General features: G+C 29.6%; 1 protein-coding gene across 3 annotated transcripts in view; it reads left to right on the plus strand.

Moving 5' to 3' along the window:
- LOC135140829 (intermembrane lipid transfer protein Vps13D) overlaps positions 1-16,955 on the plus strand; it is a 46,422-nt gene that overhangs the window by 8,551 nt on the left and 20,916 nt on the right. For all 3 annotated transcript variants that reach the window (XM_064071530.1, XM_064071548.1, XM_064071539.1), the window contains exons 8-11: positions 43-339; positions 6,918-7,098; positions 7,175-7,364; positions 7,416-8,157. In XM_064071530.1, coding sequence (XP_063927600.1) covers positions 43-339; positions 6,918-7,098; positions 7,175-7,364; positions 7,416-8,157 — 1,410 coding nt within the window. The remainder of the gene's footprint in view (positions 1-42; positions 340-6,917; positions 7,099-7,174; positions 7,365-7,415; positions 8,158-16,955) is intronic.

The following is a 16,955-nucleotide window of genomic DNA, read 5'->3' on the forward strand; positions in this document are numbered from 1 at the left end:
AGTTTGTGTACGCGGAAAATATATTATTTAAGTGTGTTTCAGCTCTCCCATGTTGGAGTTAGAGTTTAAAAATTTGTCGCTCAATATTTTGAGTAAGCCGCGGACTTCCTCACATTTGGTCGAGTTGTCTCTGGGTGCTCTATATTTGAAAGATAAAATTACTTTTAATACCATGTTTCCGGTTTTAATGGGGCCACCGGGGTTTGAGCGGACCACTTTCGGGAGGTCGCAAGGGCCGAGTCCTAGAGCGAGCGTTGCGAGCAAGTTGGAGGAGGGGAATGAATATTTGTTTTATTTAGCGTATGAGAAGAAACCTCAAAATTCGGGCTGTGATTATAGGTGAGTAAAATGAGCTATTTTACATCAACTAAACAAACTATGAATACTCGGTTTTCATTGATTTTAAAAACTGGAACATATTTTACATTTTTATTAAGCAGATAATTTCGAAGCAACGAAAGTAATTGCTTTTTCCCTGTAAACAACTGGTGACGTATTCTCAATATTATCTTAAAAATCAATATTTACACAAATTACGATAAATTGAAGACTCGGATTCAGTTGGATGTTTTTTACTTTTTACTTCCATCTATCTTTCTGTTAGTCTGCCGTCTATATCAATTTTATTAGACACAATCTCTGAAACTACTGGACCGAGTGTTGTCAAATTTTGTATGTGTATTAGGAATATGGTAAAATTTTGTATGTGTATTAGATGGTAGACCGCTCAACCAAATTCGGAATCAACTCCAAAATTTACACAATTTTTTTTTAATTTTTATAAAATAAGATGCTCCTGCACTTGTGGCGTATGAATCTGTGTTGAGTTTTCATCCTAGAAAAAATCCCAAAAAATAGAATTATGGGACATTTTGCAATTTGACTTAAATTTATTCGTTTATCCCCTTCCAAAAAATTATGACATCATCTCAAAATTTTACCTACTAAATCCTCTCTGAAATATGCAAAACATATGACTGTATACTTGTGATTGATGAATACAGTCAGTTTTTAGAGGTATTTATACAGGGTGACTCAAAAAATATGAATGATTCAATTTACTTTTTTAATTAAATCCAAAACGACTCACTATTTTCCAGAAAATTTGGAAATGCAGTTCAAATCCTTGCATAAACGTTGATGACGTCATCACAGAATTTTGTATTGGAAACACTCACTTTATTTTAACATTACATACATATCTTTTTTTTTTAACTTATAAGGGTTATTTTTTTAACCTTCAAACTACCGGGTGGGGTCCAAATGGACCCCATTGTTACATTTTCCTATTTTTTCCCGTTATTTCTGGTTTAACGATAGTGGTATTTTTAGTAGCTTCGGTTAAGGCCTTTTGCTATGCATACAAAAAATATCAATTGTATAGGTGTAACAGTTTGTAACAAAAAAAAAAAATAGTCTCTTGGGGTCCGCATGGACCCCACCTGGTTCTTTATGTTGCCATTTTTTTGTCTATATTTTGGAGATTTTATTGCACCTGCAGGTCTTATTCTGGGAATTTAGTCTTACAAAAACCATTGTTTTATTCTTTACTAGTTTATAGACGGCGTTGCAGTTTTGATACTGACTTGCAAGTGTCAGTATCGGTGTCAGTGTGACAATGTAATCACTGTAAAAAATTAAATTTTGTTTTATCAATGGCACGTTATCAAAATCGATATCAGTACAATCCCGCGGACGCTGCTTCGTCTATATAAGTAGCAGGGACAGAAATCAAGAAATTTTTGCATTTCCTGCAAAAGATTTGTTTGCCGAGAATATTCTACTCGTAACGTTGAATGTCAGGAATGCTGGAACAAAAAACTGTAACGAAAAATGCTTATTTAATATTGTTATGTAATTTTTTTAACTTGGTTGTGTTTAAAATTAATAAATAATTTGGATTCGTTAAAAATTTTTGATTAATTCTTTAATTTTGGCTAAAAAAGGCCATGGGGTCCAAACGGACCCCACCCGAAACGATGTGTAAATTTTCCCACCCGGTAGTTTGAAGGTTAATATTTTCATGTTTTCAATTTTTTGTTTCGTCAAATTTTCAAGTCCTCAATTTTTATTTTCCATTTTCTCCATTATTTTTCAATGTTTCTTTCGATTTTTATAATTTTATCTTTATTAAATTTTTCAAATTTTCATTCTTTGATTTTTCAATGTTTATCAATACATATTTCGTTTTTTTGATTTTTAAATTTCTCAGTTTTTAATCTTTCGATTTTTCAATCTTTCGTTTCTTCAATTTTTCAAGTTCTTGATTTCCAGTTTTTAAATTTTCGAAGATCTCATTTTATACTTTTTCTTTTTTTCATTTGTCATTTTTCAATTTTTGAAATTTGGAACTGAGGACTTGAAGTCGAAAAACTAAAAAATTGGACAATTGAAAACGTACAAGTGGAAAATCGAAAAATTGAAAATCGAAGAACTGGCGAAACGAGAACTTGAAACAGTGAAAAACTAGAAATGAAGGAACTTAAAAAACTTAAAAAATTAATGAATGAAAAATTAGAAAGAAGAAAAAAGATTCGAATCTACAAATTGGAAAACCCAAAAATTGTGAAATTGAAAAACTATAGAATCGTCAAAATTGTAAAGTCGAAAAACTGTTACATTGAAAGATGGAAAAATTGAAAAATTAAAAATCGAAAAATTGGAAAATCGGCTAAATAAATGAAAACGTTTTAAAATCTAATAATTAAAAAATGGAAAAACTCTAAAATTGTAAAGTTGAAAAAGTGAGACAATTTAAAAATTATTGTTATAATTACATATTTAAAATGAAAGCTAGAAAAATTACAAATAACAAATTGAAGAATCGAAAAATTGAAAAATCGAGAAACTGAAAATTCTAAAATTGAAAATGGAAAAATTATAAAATCTAAAAAATTCAAACCTACAAAGGTTGAAAAATCGAAAAACTGAATAATTTAAAAATGACAACTCCAAGAATTGCATGAAGAACCAACAAAAAATGAATAATTGAAAAAATAAAGGAAATAAAAAGCCGAAATGAAAAATTGCAAATTGAAAATTTGAAAAAATGAAAAATTGAAGAGTCGACAATTGAAAAGTCAAAAAGTCAAAGTTTTCAAATCAAATAATTGAAAAAGTGAATTCAATTACATGTTAATATTGTCATTAGACATGTAAAACACAAACTAGAAAAATAGCATATCAAAAATTGAAGAAAAGAAAAATTGAATAATAAGGAAACTGAAAAATTCAAAATTGAAAACCGAAAAATTGCAAATCGAAAAACTGAAAAATTGCGAATCGAAAATTTGAAGAAATTAAAAATTAAAGAATCGAAAAATTGCAAAATCTAGCAATTGAGGAAACAAAAAAATGAATGATTGAAAAATCCCGAATCGAAAATTTGAAAAAATTAAAATTAAAAAAACAAAAAAATATTAGATCGAAACGAAAAATTGAAAAATCTAAAAATTCAAACTTCCAGAATTTGGAAAATCGTAAAACTGAAAAATTTAAAAATGAAAAGTCTAAGAAATTGCATGGAGAACCAAGAAAAAATGAATAATTGAAAACGTAATGAAAAATTTGAAGAAATGAAAAATTTAAGAGTCGCAAAATTGAAAAATTAAAAATCGAAAATTTGGAAAAGTCAAAGTTTTAAAATCCAAAAATCGAAAAAGTGAATTAAATTACGTGTTACTATTTTACATTTAAAACGAAAACTAGAAAAATTGCAGATCAAACATTGAAGAAACGAAAAATTAAATGAAAGTTAAAAAATCGAAAGACTGATTTATTTCATCTTGGAAAACGAAAAATTAGAAAATTAGAGCATTGAAAAATTGAAAAAATAAAAAAATAAAAAGAAAATAAAAAAAGAATCGAAAAATTGCAAAATCTAACAACTGAGAAAAAAAACTGAATATGTAATAGACAAATCCCATATCGAAAAATTGAAAAAATTAAAATTGAAAAAACAAAAAATTATCAAATCGAAACATTGAAAAATGGAATAATTGAAAAAGTAAAGAACATAAGAACCGAACGAATAATTGAAAAAAGGAAAAATTAAATAATAATCTAAAAGTTGGAGAATGGAAAAATTGAAAACTGTGAACTTGCACATGGAAAAATCGCAAAATTTAAAAATTCAAACATCCATAAATTGGAGAGTCGAAAAACTGAAAAATTTTAAAATGAAAACTCGAAAACCTAAACATTGCATAATTGAAAAAAATAAAGAAAATAAAAAACCGAAACGAATAATTACAAATCGAAAATTTGAAGAAATGAAAAATTGAAAAGTCGAAACATTGAAAAGTCAAATAGTAAAAAATTCTAAAATCCAATAATTAAAAAAGTGAATTAAATTACATGTTGTTATTATTATTATTATTACACATTTAAAACGAAAACTAGAAAAATTGCAAATCAAAAATTGAAGAAAAGAATAATTGAAAAATCTAAAATTGAAGAAAGGAAAAATTAAATAATAATCTAAAAGTTGAAAAATCTAAATTCAAACTTCCAAAATTTCGAAAATCGAAAAACTTGAAAAATTTAAAAATGAAAACTGAAAGAATTGCATGAAGAACCAACAAAAAATGAATAATTGAAGAAAATAAAGCGAAACGAAAAATTGCAAATCGAAACATTGAAAAATTAAAAATCAAAAAATTGAAACGTCAGCAAGTCAATGTTTCAAAATCCAATAATCGAACAAGTGAAACAAATGTTATTGTTACATATTTAAAACGAAAACTAGAAAAATTGCAAATTAAACATTGAAGAAATGAAGAATTGAAAAATAACGAAACTGATAAATATAAAATTGAAAAAACGAAAAATTAAATAAAAGTTCAAAAATCGAAAAATTGAAAACAGAAAAATTGCAAATCGAAAACCTGAAAAATTCAAAAATTGAAAATTTTCGTAATGGAAAACGAAAAATTAGAAAATTAGAGCATTGAAAAATTGAAAAGATAAAGAAAATAAACAACTCAAACGAAAAATTGCAAATCGAAAATTTGAAGAAATGAAACATTAAAGAATCGAAAAATTGCAAAATCTAACAACGGAGGAAACAAAAAAATGTATAATTGAAGAATCCCAAATCGAAAAATTGAAAAAATTAAATTCGAAAAAACAAAAAATTGTAAAATCGAAACATTGAAAAATGGAATAATTGAAATAGTAAAGAACATAAAAAACCGAAACGGAAAAATGAAAAATGGAAAAATTAAATAATTATCTAAAAGTTTAAAATTAGAAAAATTGAAAACTCGTCAAATTGCAACCCAACAAAAAATAAATAATTGAAAAAAATAAAGAAAATAAACTAAAACGAAAAATTGAAATGTTGAAACATCAAAAAGTTGAAAAGTCAAAAAGTAAAAATTTCAAAATCCAATAGTAATTGAAAGAGTGAATTAAATTATGTGCATGTTATTACACATTTAAAACGAAAATTAAAAAATGCAAATCAAACATTGAAGAAACGAAAAATTGAAAAATAGAGGAACTGAAAAATGTAAAATTGAAACAACAAAAAATTAAATAAAAGTTTAAAAATCGAAAAATTAAAAACCGAAACATTGCAAATCGAAGATTTGAAAAATTCAAAAACTTCACATTAAAAAAAAAATTATAAAATTAGAACATTGAAAAACCTAAAAAGTGGAAAAATAAAGAAAATGAAAAACTGAAAATAAAAATTGCAAATCGAAAATGTAAAGAAATGAAACATTAAAGAATCGAAAAATTGCAAAATTTAAGAATTGAGGAACCAAAAAAATTAATAATGGAAATATCGCAATTCTAAAAATTGAAAATGCAAAATTATAAAATCGAAACATTGAAACATGGAATAATTGAAAAAGTAAAAGAACATAAAAAACCGAAACGAAAAATTGAAAAATGGAAAAATTAAATAATCTGAAAGTTGAAAATTCGAAAAATTGAAAACTCGTCAAATTGCAACCCAACAAAAAATAAATAATTGAAAAAATAAAGAAAATAAACTAAAACGAAAATTTGAAGAAACGAAAAATTGAAGCGTCCAAACATTGAAAAATTAAAAATCAAAAATTGAAAAGTCAAAAAGTAAAAATTTCAAAATCCAATAATAGTCATTGAAAAAGTGAATTAAATTATGTGCATGTTATTACACGTTTAAAACGAAAACTAAAAAATGCAAATCAGACATTGAAGAAACGACAAATTGAAAAATAGAGGAACTGAAAAATGTAAAATTGAAAAAACAAAAAATTAAATAAAAGTTTAAAAATCGAAAAACTAAAAACCGAAATATTGCAAATCGAAGAATTGAAAAATTAAAAAAATTCACATTAAAAAAAATATATAAAATTAGAACATCGAAAAACCTAAAAAGTGGAAAAATAAAGAAAATAAAAAACTGAAATCAGAAATTGCAAATCGAAAATGTAAAGAAATGAAACATTAAAGAATCGAAAAATTGCAAAATCTAAGAATTGAGAAAACAAAAAAATGAATAATTGAAATATCCCAGTTCTAAAAATTGAAAATACAAAATTATAAAATCGAAACATTGAAAAATGGAATAATTGAAAAAGTGAAAGAACATAAAAAACCGAAACGAAAAATAGCAAATCAAAAAATTGAAAACTCGGAAAACGCAAATCGAAAAATTTAAACTTGAAAACTCGAAAAATTGCAAATTGGAAAACCGGAGAAACATTGAACAATTGAAAAATTCAAGAAAAAAACTGCGGGAATGTTATTTACGTCACTGGTTTACTTTATAGAGGTTACGGAAACAAAAATCGCAAAAATTTTATAATTTTTCAAAAAAGTGGGATTTGCTTCAGGGGCGAGGAAGGTTCTGTCGAAATAACCTTGTCCATTTTTTATGGTTGAAAAAGTACCATTTAATAAAATAAAATTTTAAATTTCAGGTTGTGTATACGTTCAAAGTGCTTGGATGTAGTGTATCAACCCAACGCTGTTCGTTGGTTGACAGAATTTCTTTGCTTGCCTCACCAAAGAGACATCACTCAGTCACGAATTGAGGCAATGAAAACCAGAACCAAAAAAGAATTAATCAAAAATTGGGAACAAATACTAGATGGGCGAGTTGTAAGTAGTTTTAAATACCCACAGATAATAGTTACATAGAATACACTTGCTAAAAATTAATCTCGTGCCCCCCTAGGTGGCCAGAACAACCTGGGAACTAGAACTGGACATATCCGCCCCCCAAATTATTTTTGTGGAGCAATTTACCGATAATAATTCTGCAATGGCTGTGATAGACTTTGGAAGACTTCAACTAAGCAATTACTCTGTACAGAACGAAGCATGTCCTAAACCTGATTTCATAACCAAAGAAAGCGAGGATGACGGTGAATAACCAACCCCCTTTCAAGTCCGTTTTCACCAATTTTCTTTTACAGAAACATTCCTCACACCCTGTTCCACGCCCCCAGCGAGCGAAGCGAGCGACTCCGACGAACACACCCTCGAACTCCTACCCAGTTTAGAACACGACACGAAAGTCTCCTTCACCGAAAAATCGCTACACCACCGACTCTACGACCGCTACTGCGTCGAATTAACCGACCTTCAAATCCTGATCGGAAAAGTCAAAGACAACTGGCGCTACGCGCACAATAAGGGTTCCTCGACTTTGCACGTCCTCGACCGCTTCAACATATCTCTCCAAATCGAAAAAAGGCTAGTTCACACGTCCGATCCTCTATACCCGAGTTTGATCATCAATACGAACTTACCGAAATTGGTTGCGCATTTAAATGAGAGCAAAATAACCGCCGCTCGCACTCTCGCTCATATTATTACGATAACCGGACTCCCGTCGCCGTTTAAGACTCCAGACAATGTTGTGGAAGTGGTTACGGATACGGGGCAAGATGAGGACGATTCGGCGAGTCTTGACACCAGTGTGGAGATGTCTAGGTTGTTGATGGTCCAGTTTACGGTGGACCAGATGTCATTGGAAGTGCAAAGTAGAGGGCGCTGTGTCGCTGAGTTACAAGTAGCGGGTGTTAAAGTTGCGTTTACGAAGAGACCGAGGGATATTAGTGTCACTTTGACCGTGCATAGTTTGCTTCTGGTGGACGCTTTGCAGAATTTTGGGCCGGATTTTGAATTGTTGATTGCTAGTCATAAGCACGTTGGGTGAGTACTTCTAGATTATCAAAATAATATTTTACTAAGAGTACGACAAACACTAATTTATGCGAGGAATTTTTGATCCAAAATGTTTTTAGTGTCATCTCAAAAATCAGTAGCGTCACAAGTAAAATTTAGATATTGAGTAAAAAAAGAAAATAATTTCGATAATAATAATTAATGATGATTAAATTCTCATATTCTATTATTTTTTAATACAATTTCTACTAATGTGCCTTTTTGAAAATTTAAAATTAATCCATAAATTAAAAAGTGACAACGAGATAATCTCATACTCATCGCAATTTTAACGTGTTGTAGTTTTTTTTGACAACAATTTATAAAAAACGGGAAAGCAGTCTGGGTAGTGTTTTTCACGCTCATTTCAACGGTGTGAAGTTTATTACAATCGGACGTATACGTTTGGCAAAAAATTGGGCAGAAGTTTATATGTATTTCCCTATGCTGGAATATGCTTTATCTCACCCTTAAAATGATGAAGAGCTTATGTATATTATGGTTACGTGGTTTCTTAACAAATTCTGTGCTAAACTCGTTTTAGATTTTAACTCCCTACTGGGTTAATCTTCTCTTCGTGGGGACGAACCAGGTATAATAATCCCGGCAGGACAGGTAAACGATTCGTAGAGAAAAAGAAAACAATATTTTTGAGTTAAAAGTAATTGCAAAAAGTAATTGTAAAGTTCCTGGATTACTCAAAAAAATAATTCGTTACAATTACTCAATAAATTTTTTGAAGAATTATTACAGTAATGAATTACTTGAAATTGAATTGTTGCAAATTTTGAATTAAGAATCATCGTCAATCACGAAGGTTTTTCTTTTCACATATTTTTGTCAGAAAAGGAAAAACCTGGTATTGCCCTATTTCAAGAGTCAGAATCTATGTGCATTTTTTTTATTATGCACTTATATATGCACCCAAAAAGGTTGAAATATGCCTACATTTTTACAAAATATGCTAGTACTTGTCAACATAAGATTGATTAATATTAAGAGTGGTCACTGGAATTAAGAGAGTGGGGGCGGGCCTACTACTTGCTTAAAAAAATCGTTAGAAAAACCTAAACTCAACTCCGCCCACTTCTTGTTTCCATTTCACTGACTTATGTTATTAACTGTAAAATCTGAAGTTTTAAAACAAAGTAGAAAAGCCTCCTCCCACCCACCCTTATTCATAATTTTTATTGGCCCTGCAGAAAGAATTTCAGGAATTTTCAATTTTCCAGCTTTTGATTTTTTCAATTTTTATATTTGGCAATTTCTCGTTTGTTCAAATTTTTTGATTTGCAATTTTTCATTTTTGATATGCGACTCTTCGAGTTTTCATTTTTAAATTTTTCGGTTTTTCTATTTTCGTTATTTTTTCATTTACTCGATTTTTCAGTTTCCCGTTTCTTCAATTTTTTGATTTGCAATTTTTCATTTGTTTTGTTTCTTCATTTTTAAGATAGGCGACCCTTCGAGTTTTCATTTTTGAATTTTTCGGTTTTTCGATTTTCCAATTTTTGGATGTTTCAGTTTTCAGATTTTGCAAATTTTTCTATTTCCAATTTCTTGAGTTTTCAATTTTTAATTTCTCACTTTTTGGATTTTCGATTTTTCGATTTGGAATTTTTCAATTTTTATTTTTTGGTTGTTAGTCCTTGCTAAGATAGATAAGACTGATTTTAGCAAATCACATACCTTCTAAAAAGAGAGAGGACGGGTGGGCGGGCTTAGTACATGCTAAGATAAAACTAATTTTGGCAAATCACATACCTTCCAAGAAAATAGAGGGTGGGTGGGCGGGGCTAGTACTTGCCAAGATAAGATCGAATAATGTTAAGGATAGTCACTGGAATGAAGAGGGGCTCGGTGGGTGGAGTTACTGCTTGCTTATAAAACTCTTTTTAGAAAAACATAAACTCAGTTCCGCCCATTTCTTGTCTCCATTTCACTGACTTATTTTATTTAAAAATGTGAATTGAAGTCTATTTTAACAAGCGGTAGAATCTAAGATTTTTTTTCATTTTCCATTATTCAATTTTAAAATTATAAAATCGAAAGAAATATTGAAAAAATCAAGGAATTGTAAAAAGGAAAACTAGTGATATGAAATCGAGAAAATGAAAATCAAAAACTCGAGAATATGAAAAACAAGAATCAAGAACTTGAAAACGAAAATTTCTAATATCAAAAAATTGATGGACGGTAAATAAATTTCATTTATTTGAGCCACCTGTTTAAGTAAGTCAAAAAAATTATAATGCAGTGGATAAATTACAAGTAAAAACTCATCATATTTTGCACATTTTGGGTAGAATTTATTCGGCAAAATTTTGAGATGGCGTCATCATTTTTTTTTTGTTTTTTTTTTTTTTGTAAAATAAACACATATTTTGATTAACAATTTACCATGTTCACAATAACTTTGAAACGTCTGCAAGATTTCAACCTATTCAGTTTTGCAATTCTTGATTTATTCAATAAAATAAATTGATTGATTCATTAATTTTTTTGAGTCACCCTGTATAAGTAAATCTAAAATATTGATCGAAGATTATTTCGACAGAACTTCCGTCGCCTCGATTTTTTGCTTGAATTTGTCAATTCAATTTTTCAGTTTTTTTTCTTTAATTTTTCGAGTTTTCAAGTTTAGATTTTTTCAATTTTTCGGTTTTGTATTTTCGTTATTTTTTCTTATTCGGTTTTTCAGCGTTTCGATTTAATTTTTTTGTTTTTTGAATTTCTCGTTTCTTATTCAATTTTTCGATTTGCAATTTTTCATTTTTTTTTTGTTTTTTTTTTTCATTTTTAAGATGTGCGACTCGAGTTTTTATTTCAAAATTTTTTAGTTTTCGATGTTCCAATTTTTGGGTGTTTCAGTTTTCAGATTTTGCAATTTTTCTGTTTGCAATTTCTCTACTTTTCAATTTTTAATTTCACTTTCTGGATTTTTCAATTTTTCGTTCATCTAGAAAATGAAAATCAAAAAATCGAGAATATGAAAAACAAAAATCAAGAACTTGAAAAATTGAGGAAACGAAAAATTGAAAAATCGAAAAATGAAAAATTGTAAAATCGAAAAATTGGTCTAAAAAGTTTAGACAGTACTTCCCTCGCTGTCGGGAACGTGACGACTGCAAGCCTATTATGTCTTTTTCCGTATTACATTTTTGTAATTTTTTATTTAATCAATAAAATTAATTGACTCAGTCATTAATTTTGTTCAGACACCCTGTATAAGCAAATCTAAAAAATATTAATGCAGTGATAAATCACTCATTACAATTTTAAGTGAAAAAAAAAATGCTTATTCATATATACACTGACCGGCAAAAAAAACCGGCCACCCTGAAAAATTTCGCAAAACCACTTTAAAAATTATTAATTTAACTAATAATCGTTATTTTATTAAACAATCATTCACTATTGACACATGATGTACAAATAAGCAAAAAAAAAAGAAGACAAATAAACGCAGAATTAAATTTAATTGATCAAAAGAACAGAAACAGACCGAGTACGATATTTTCTTAATTAAAACAATAAAGGAAGCTGTTGTTGCAAACACTGTTTTTCATCATTTGATTATAAGTTTGGCGATTAATAAACGTTTTCACGCGAAAGCAATGCCGTTAACTCTTACAGACGTCTCTCAAATTGTCGCTCTGTTTCTGTTATTTTGTTAAATTAAATTTAATTCTGCGTTTATTTGTCTTCTTTTTTATTTGCTAATTTATACATCATGTGTCAATAGTGAATGGTACTTTAATAAAATAACGATCACTAGTTAAATTAATAATTTTTAAAGTTTGGTTTTGCGGAATTTTTCAGGGTGGTCGGTTTTTTTGCCGGTCAGTGTATATTATTAATTAATTTTGGAACCTATCGTCCTATTGCATGCTTTGCATAAAATATTTTCGTCACTATAAATTAATTCTGGTTTATCTTAATCCATGACAAAACTATTACGAAAGTTTTTTCTTTCGCCATTTTTTGAACACTGACACTGTGTATGAGAAGCTTACGTACGAAAGAATGAGTAATTTATCTCGCCCTTTTTACCTACATACCATACCACTTTTTCACCATTTGGACGATAAACCAGATCATAAAAGTACTACTCTCGACCCATCTTAAGCTGCTAAAACCAAGTTCTTAATATGCAAGTGGGTACAGTTTACGGAAAGTAATCCTATTTTGTTTAATATTATTTCTACGAAAAACATAAAAATATGCAGTTACACGAACTACCCCGGTTCAGAGCAGATTTTGGGCATTTTTCATTTTACTTTTTGCTGAATATGGTACTTTGCTTTGCTCCTGGGTGTTCCCACGATCATAGAAATGAATGTAAAATGTTTGCTGTTCCCAGTGATAATGAACTATTTAAAACGTGGAGTGAACTTTTGTCATGGTAGGTTCAAATATTATTTTTTTAATCGTAATTTACTAATTATTGTTTTATCGCAAAACTATAAAAAATCTATTTTTTAGTCGGACAGATCGTAATATTTCGAAGACATCAAGAGTTGGCAGTTGCCACTTTTTGAACGGCGAAAAGCGAAATGGGCCAACAATATTTAAGCATAATGTCCAAAAAAGACTTATTTTTAAAAGTCCGGAGAAAAGGAACAATAAAAAAAAAGGTAAAAGTTGTTTATTTATTTATAACACGTAAGTACTACAATTTTCTTTGTTTTTTTTTTTTTTTTTTTTGTTTATTCATTATTGTATCACGATTTTTATTATTTATTATTATTTCAGGGTAAATCCTCACGAGGGTTCAGCAAAAAAAGATAGCGACGAAGTAACGGCTGAAATAAAATTTTTAGAAAGCCAAATCAAACACTGATAAGAAAAGGCCGCAAATTTGGAGTCAGAACGAAAGTTATCGTTTGCTACTTTGATTTTCAATATTATTACGGCTGGAAGCCCACTGACACAAAATTAGAAGATCAGTTGCTGATGACATTAATGAAACTTAGAACTTGTATGTTCTGCATGAAATTTTCCTTCGCAAAAAAGACAAAAACGTGCTTACAGAAATTGCAGAATAATATTGGATTGCACGGAAATTAAAATCCCTAAACCAATTAATATGAGACTAGAAAAAGAAACCTACAGCACCTACAAACACATGGAATACGTATGAAGGTTTAGTAGGTGTTGCCCCAAATGATGTCGTGGTGTTTGCTAGCCCATTATATCCAGGCTCGGTCTCCGACAAACACATTTTTGAAGCCTCAAGAATTTCAAAGCAGTTGGAACCCGGAGATATGATCATGGTGGACAAAGGTTTTTTAATAAAGGAGTTGGTGCTCCCAGGAGTTCATGTCAATATGCCACCTTTTCTTTATAATCATCGGTTCACCAAAGAAGAGGCTGTAGAAACAATGAACATTGCACGGGCTAGGATACAAGTAGAACGAGCGAATGCTCTGTGTACTTTTTTTGTAAAATTTTTATATTTTTGTTGTTTGAAAAAAATTGAATATTGTTTAAGTACTGTTATTGCATAAATAAAAGTATGTGTATCATTTCCCCCGCTATTTTTTTTTAATCATCATTTGTCCGTTTAAAATCCCAAAATAAAAAACTGTTAATAATATTAAAAATTTTACTAACTCTATTAAGAGGAACATACATGTAAAAGGTATGTAGTGACTAAAATAAAATTTTCTTAATAAATCTAAATTTGGTAACCATTCTACATCTTTATCTATCTTATAACTAACTAAACGAATTGAACTATATACAATATTAACGTTTTGTTAAATAAATTTGGCCCTGAATTTGATGGTAATAGGGGTGGTCCAGTTGCCATTTTCATTATAGATAATGTCTACTTTGCCTAAAACTTCTTCCAATATGAAATCTCTGTGGGTGTAAGGGCATTTAATTTCGACTAAGCCATCATCACCTGGTTAAACACACAGGAATTTAAAGGATAATTACATTACTAAATAAAATATGTAATTACTATCATAATGTATTTACCTTTGAAACCGTCTGGAATTGCATCTAAATAGCCACAGATATCCAGCCATAATCCTGTTTGCTCCACTTTAATTTTTTTTACAGACTCAAGCGCGGCTATTGCAATTTTCTCAGTTCTCTGGCCATGAGTAATGAAGGGACAACTTTATTATTCTTGCAAGCTTTAATTATTGTCCCAAAATTAGAGGCAGTAATTCTGTGCTTTCTGCAAATAAGTCAGAGTTTTATTTGCCTGCCCCACGGTTTTCTGAGCCACTTCAATTACTTTTTCTTCACTAATTTTCAGTTTTTCACCCAGAAACAGTTTCTTTAATGGGGCATTTAAATACTCATTAACAGTTCTTCAATATTGTGAACTAAATTTCTTCGGAACTTTCTGGTTCAGGGCCGAACAGCCAAAGCAGTCCTTTACCCCCATCAATATGTCTTAAACTTTCCTGAAATCGTTCCTCAACATTAGCCGTTTTTGGACTTACTTGAGAATTAAAAAAGACTTTGAGGGATAACAGCTCTGGCCTCAGCTGATCCACTTTCTGTAGACGTACGCCCCAAGGACGCGAACTATCAGTTCGAGATATATTGTAATGTTCATATAGGGCAAGTGCAGCCATATGGTGACATACAAGGTGATTGCGAAATACATGCAAAAAAAAAAAGGGGGGAATAGCTCACAATACGATTATGTCACTGTGTAAAATTCACGGTTCTAAATGGTACCAGTATCTAGAAAAAATTATTTGAAATTAAATATAAATTGTTATAATGGTAATGTTTCGTGACGTACATAATTACTATAATGAATGGGACAGAGCGAAAAAAATTACTTGTTAATGTAAAATATTTAGTCTTTTTTAAACCATACTCATGCTGCTAACACTTTTATTAGCTCTTGGTGCTTGGTTTGATTCAATTGTATTTTCTCTAGAACAAAGCACATGAAAATCTTAAATACTTTTATAAAGGATGAATTTTAATATGTCATATATAAGACACCTAAAATCTACTTATATACTACAGTATTTTTAAGCGTTGCATATAAATCAGATTTTTTGTCACGGCCGTGACTGTATTTTAATAAAAATTTATAGGAATGGTTTAAACCAATTCACCCGCAAGTTAAAATTGATATACAAAATAAAAAATTGATTATCTAGCTATTGCGTTCATCAAATTTCTCCAATGAAAAAGCAGAAGCTCTAAAAAATGTGACACGTATGACAAGTCCGAACGTACAAAAGTTAAAATTAAATGAAATTAACATTGATTCCAAACTGCTCTTGATGGTGAGTGCAATTTATATGAAATTAAATATATGCAATGCACGTATAAAAAAATTATTAGTGTTCTGTGAACTCTTAAGTATTGAAACAAACCTTGGTTTTCGAATCAAAATTATACAAAGGAAAATTGACCTCTATCTTTGCCTCTTGTACATTGTTGGCATATAAATAGTATAAGCCGTTCTGGGTGTTTGGTTACAATCAATTCCGTATATGTAGGATCTTTACATATACGTAATTTCCATTTTTAGCAGTTACCAAAAGATGACAAAACGGAGTAAATAAAATAACTGAATAATGTCTACATCGCTTCTGCACGCTTCTTGTGCATCAGGAGTGTTCATCTTAGTTCCAGTACTCAAAATTTCAAATTAATGGATCAAGAAACAAAAGGCAAACTGTTTGTTTTTACAACTGTGTGAGTAATACCCAAAAGGTAACCGTTCTCAGGTCAAAATGTTAAAATATTACAAACGTTAATAAAATTGTTCTTCTTGTGATATAATTTTATTTTATTATGCCAGTTTTACTATAATTTTTAACATTCAAGGAATGTAAGTCACAGCCGTGACACTATTTAAAATGATGCAGTGTAAAATTGCATGGGTTATTCCAAGTAATTTATGGCCAAAAACTGATACCTATTCTTCATTAGTTTGTGTATTGAAGGAACAGCAAAAATGGTTTTGATATTCGCAGAAATAGTAAAATTTTATACATTATACTCAATTTTCTACGAACCACAACCGTGACGCCATATTTTGTTTTCTCAGTCTCTTACCTATTATTGTATGTCGTCCATTTTTTTATAAATAATTCTTGACACTGTAATCTACATACTGCCAATGGTATTTGTTCTAAAATATCTCTGATTTAAAAGAAAAAGGATAAAATGTCCACATTCTGTCACAGCCGTCAAGGACAATATTTTCAACATTGCTTGTAAAAAGGTAGTAGCATTCTAAGTTGCTCTTATTTTTGTTCCAATAAACAATGTAAAATCGTTGTGGCAAAGACCAAACGTCCGTCAGAATCAAAAGCATTAGCAAAAAACGATTAATGAATCCATGAATGAATGATAAACAGCAAAAAGTCGATTTTACGTTTAATTGAATTTGTTTACGTCGTTTTTATTCGAACGTTTTTCCAACTCTGTTTACAAGGTGGCCCAGTGCCTTCGTATCGAGGGTGGTTCATGGGGGTTTTGCCCCATTCGATTTTTAATTTGTTTTTTCTATATTTCGACACTACTAGCGTGGGGGATGCCGTGGTTAAAATTATTGCATATATTTCGCAGTCACCCTGTATAAATGCACGTCTTGGGCATTCACATGTTGCATTTTCTATCAAGAAATCCGAGTAAAGGTATATTTATCAACAATAAAACAAAATATGTCATAATTATACTTAATACAAAAATTTATCAATTTACATTAACTTACCATAACCTTATACTCATGCGCAATACGTTAAAAATGATGTATGTTACTTTGACGAATATCGTTGTTTTTAATTTGC

The sequence above is a fragment of the Zophobas morio genome, unplaced genomic scaffold (assembly GCF_036711695.1).
Source record: "Zophobas morio isolate AGI-343-1 ecotype UQ-CSIRO unplaced genomic scaffold, CSIRO_AGI_Zmor_V1 ptg000004l, whole genome shotgun sequence".
Lineage (NCBI taxonomy): Eukaryota > Metazoa > Arthropoda > Insecta > Coleoptera > Tenebrionidae > Zophobas > Zophobas morio.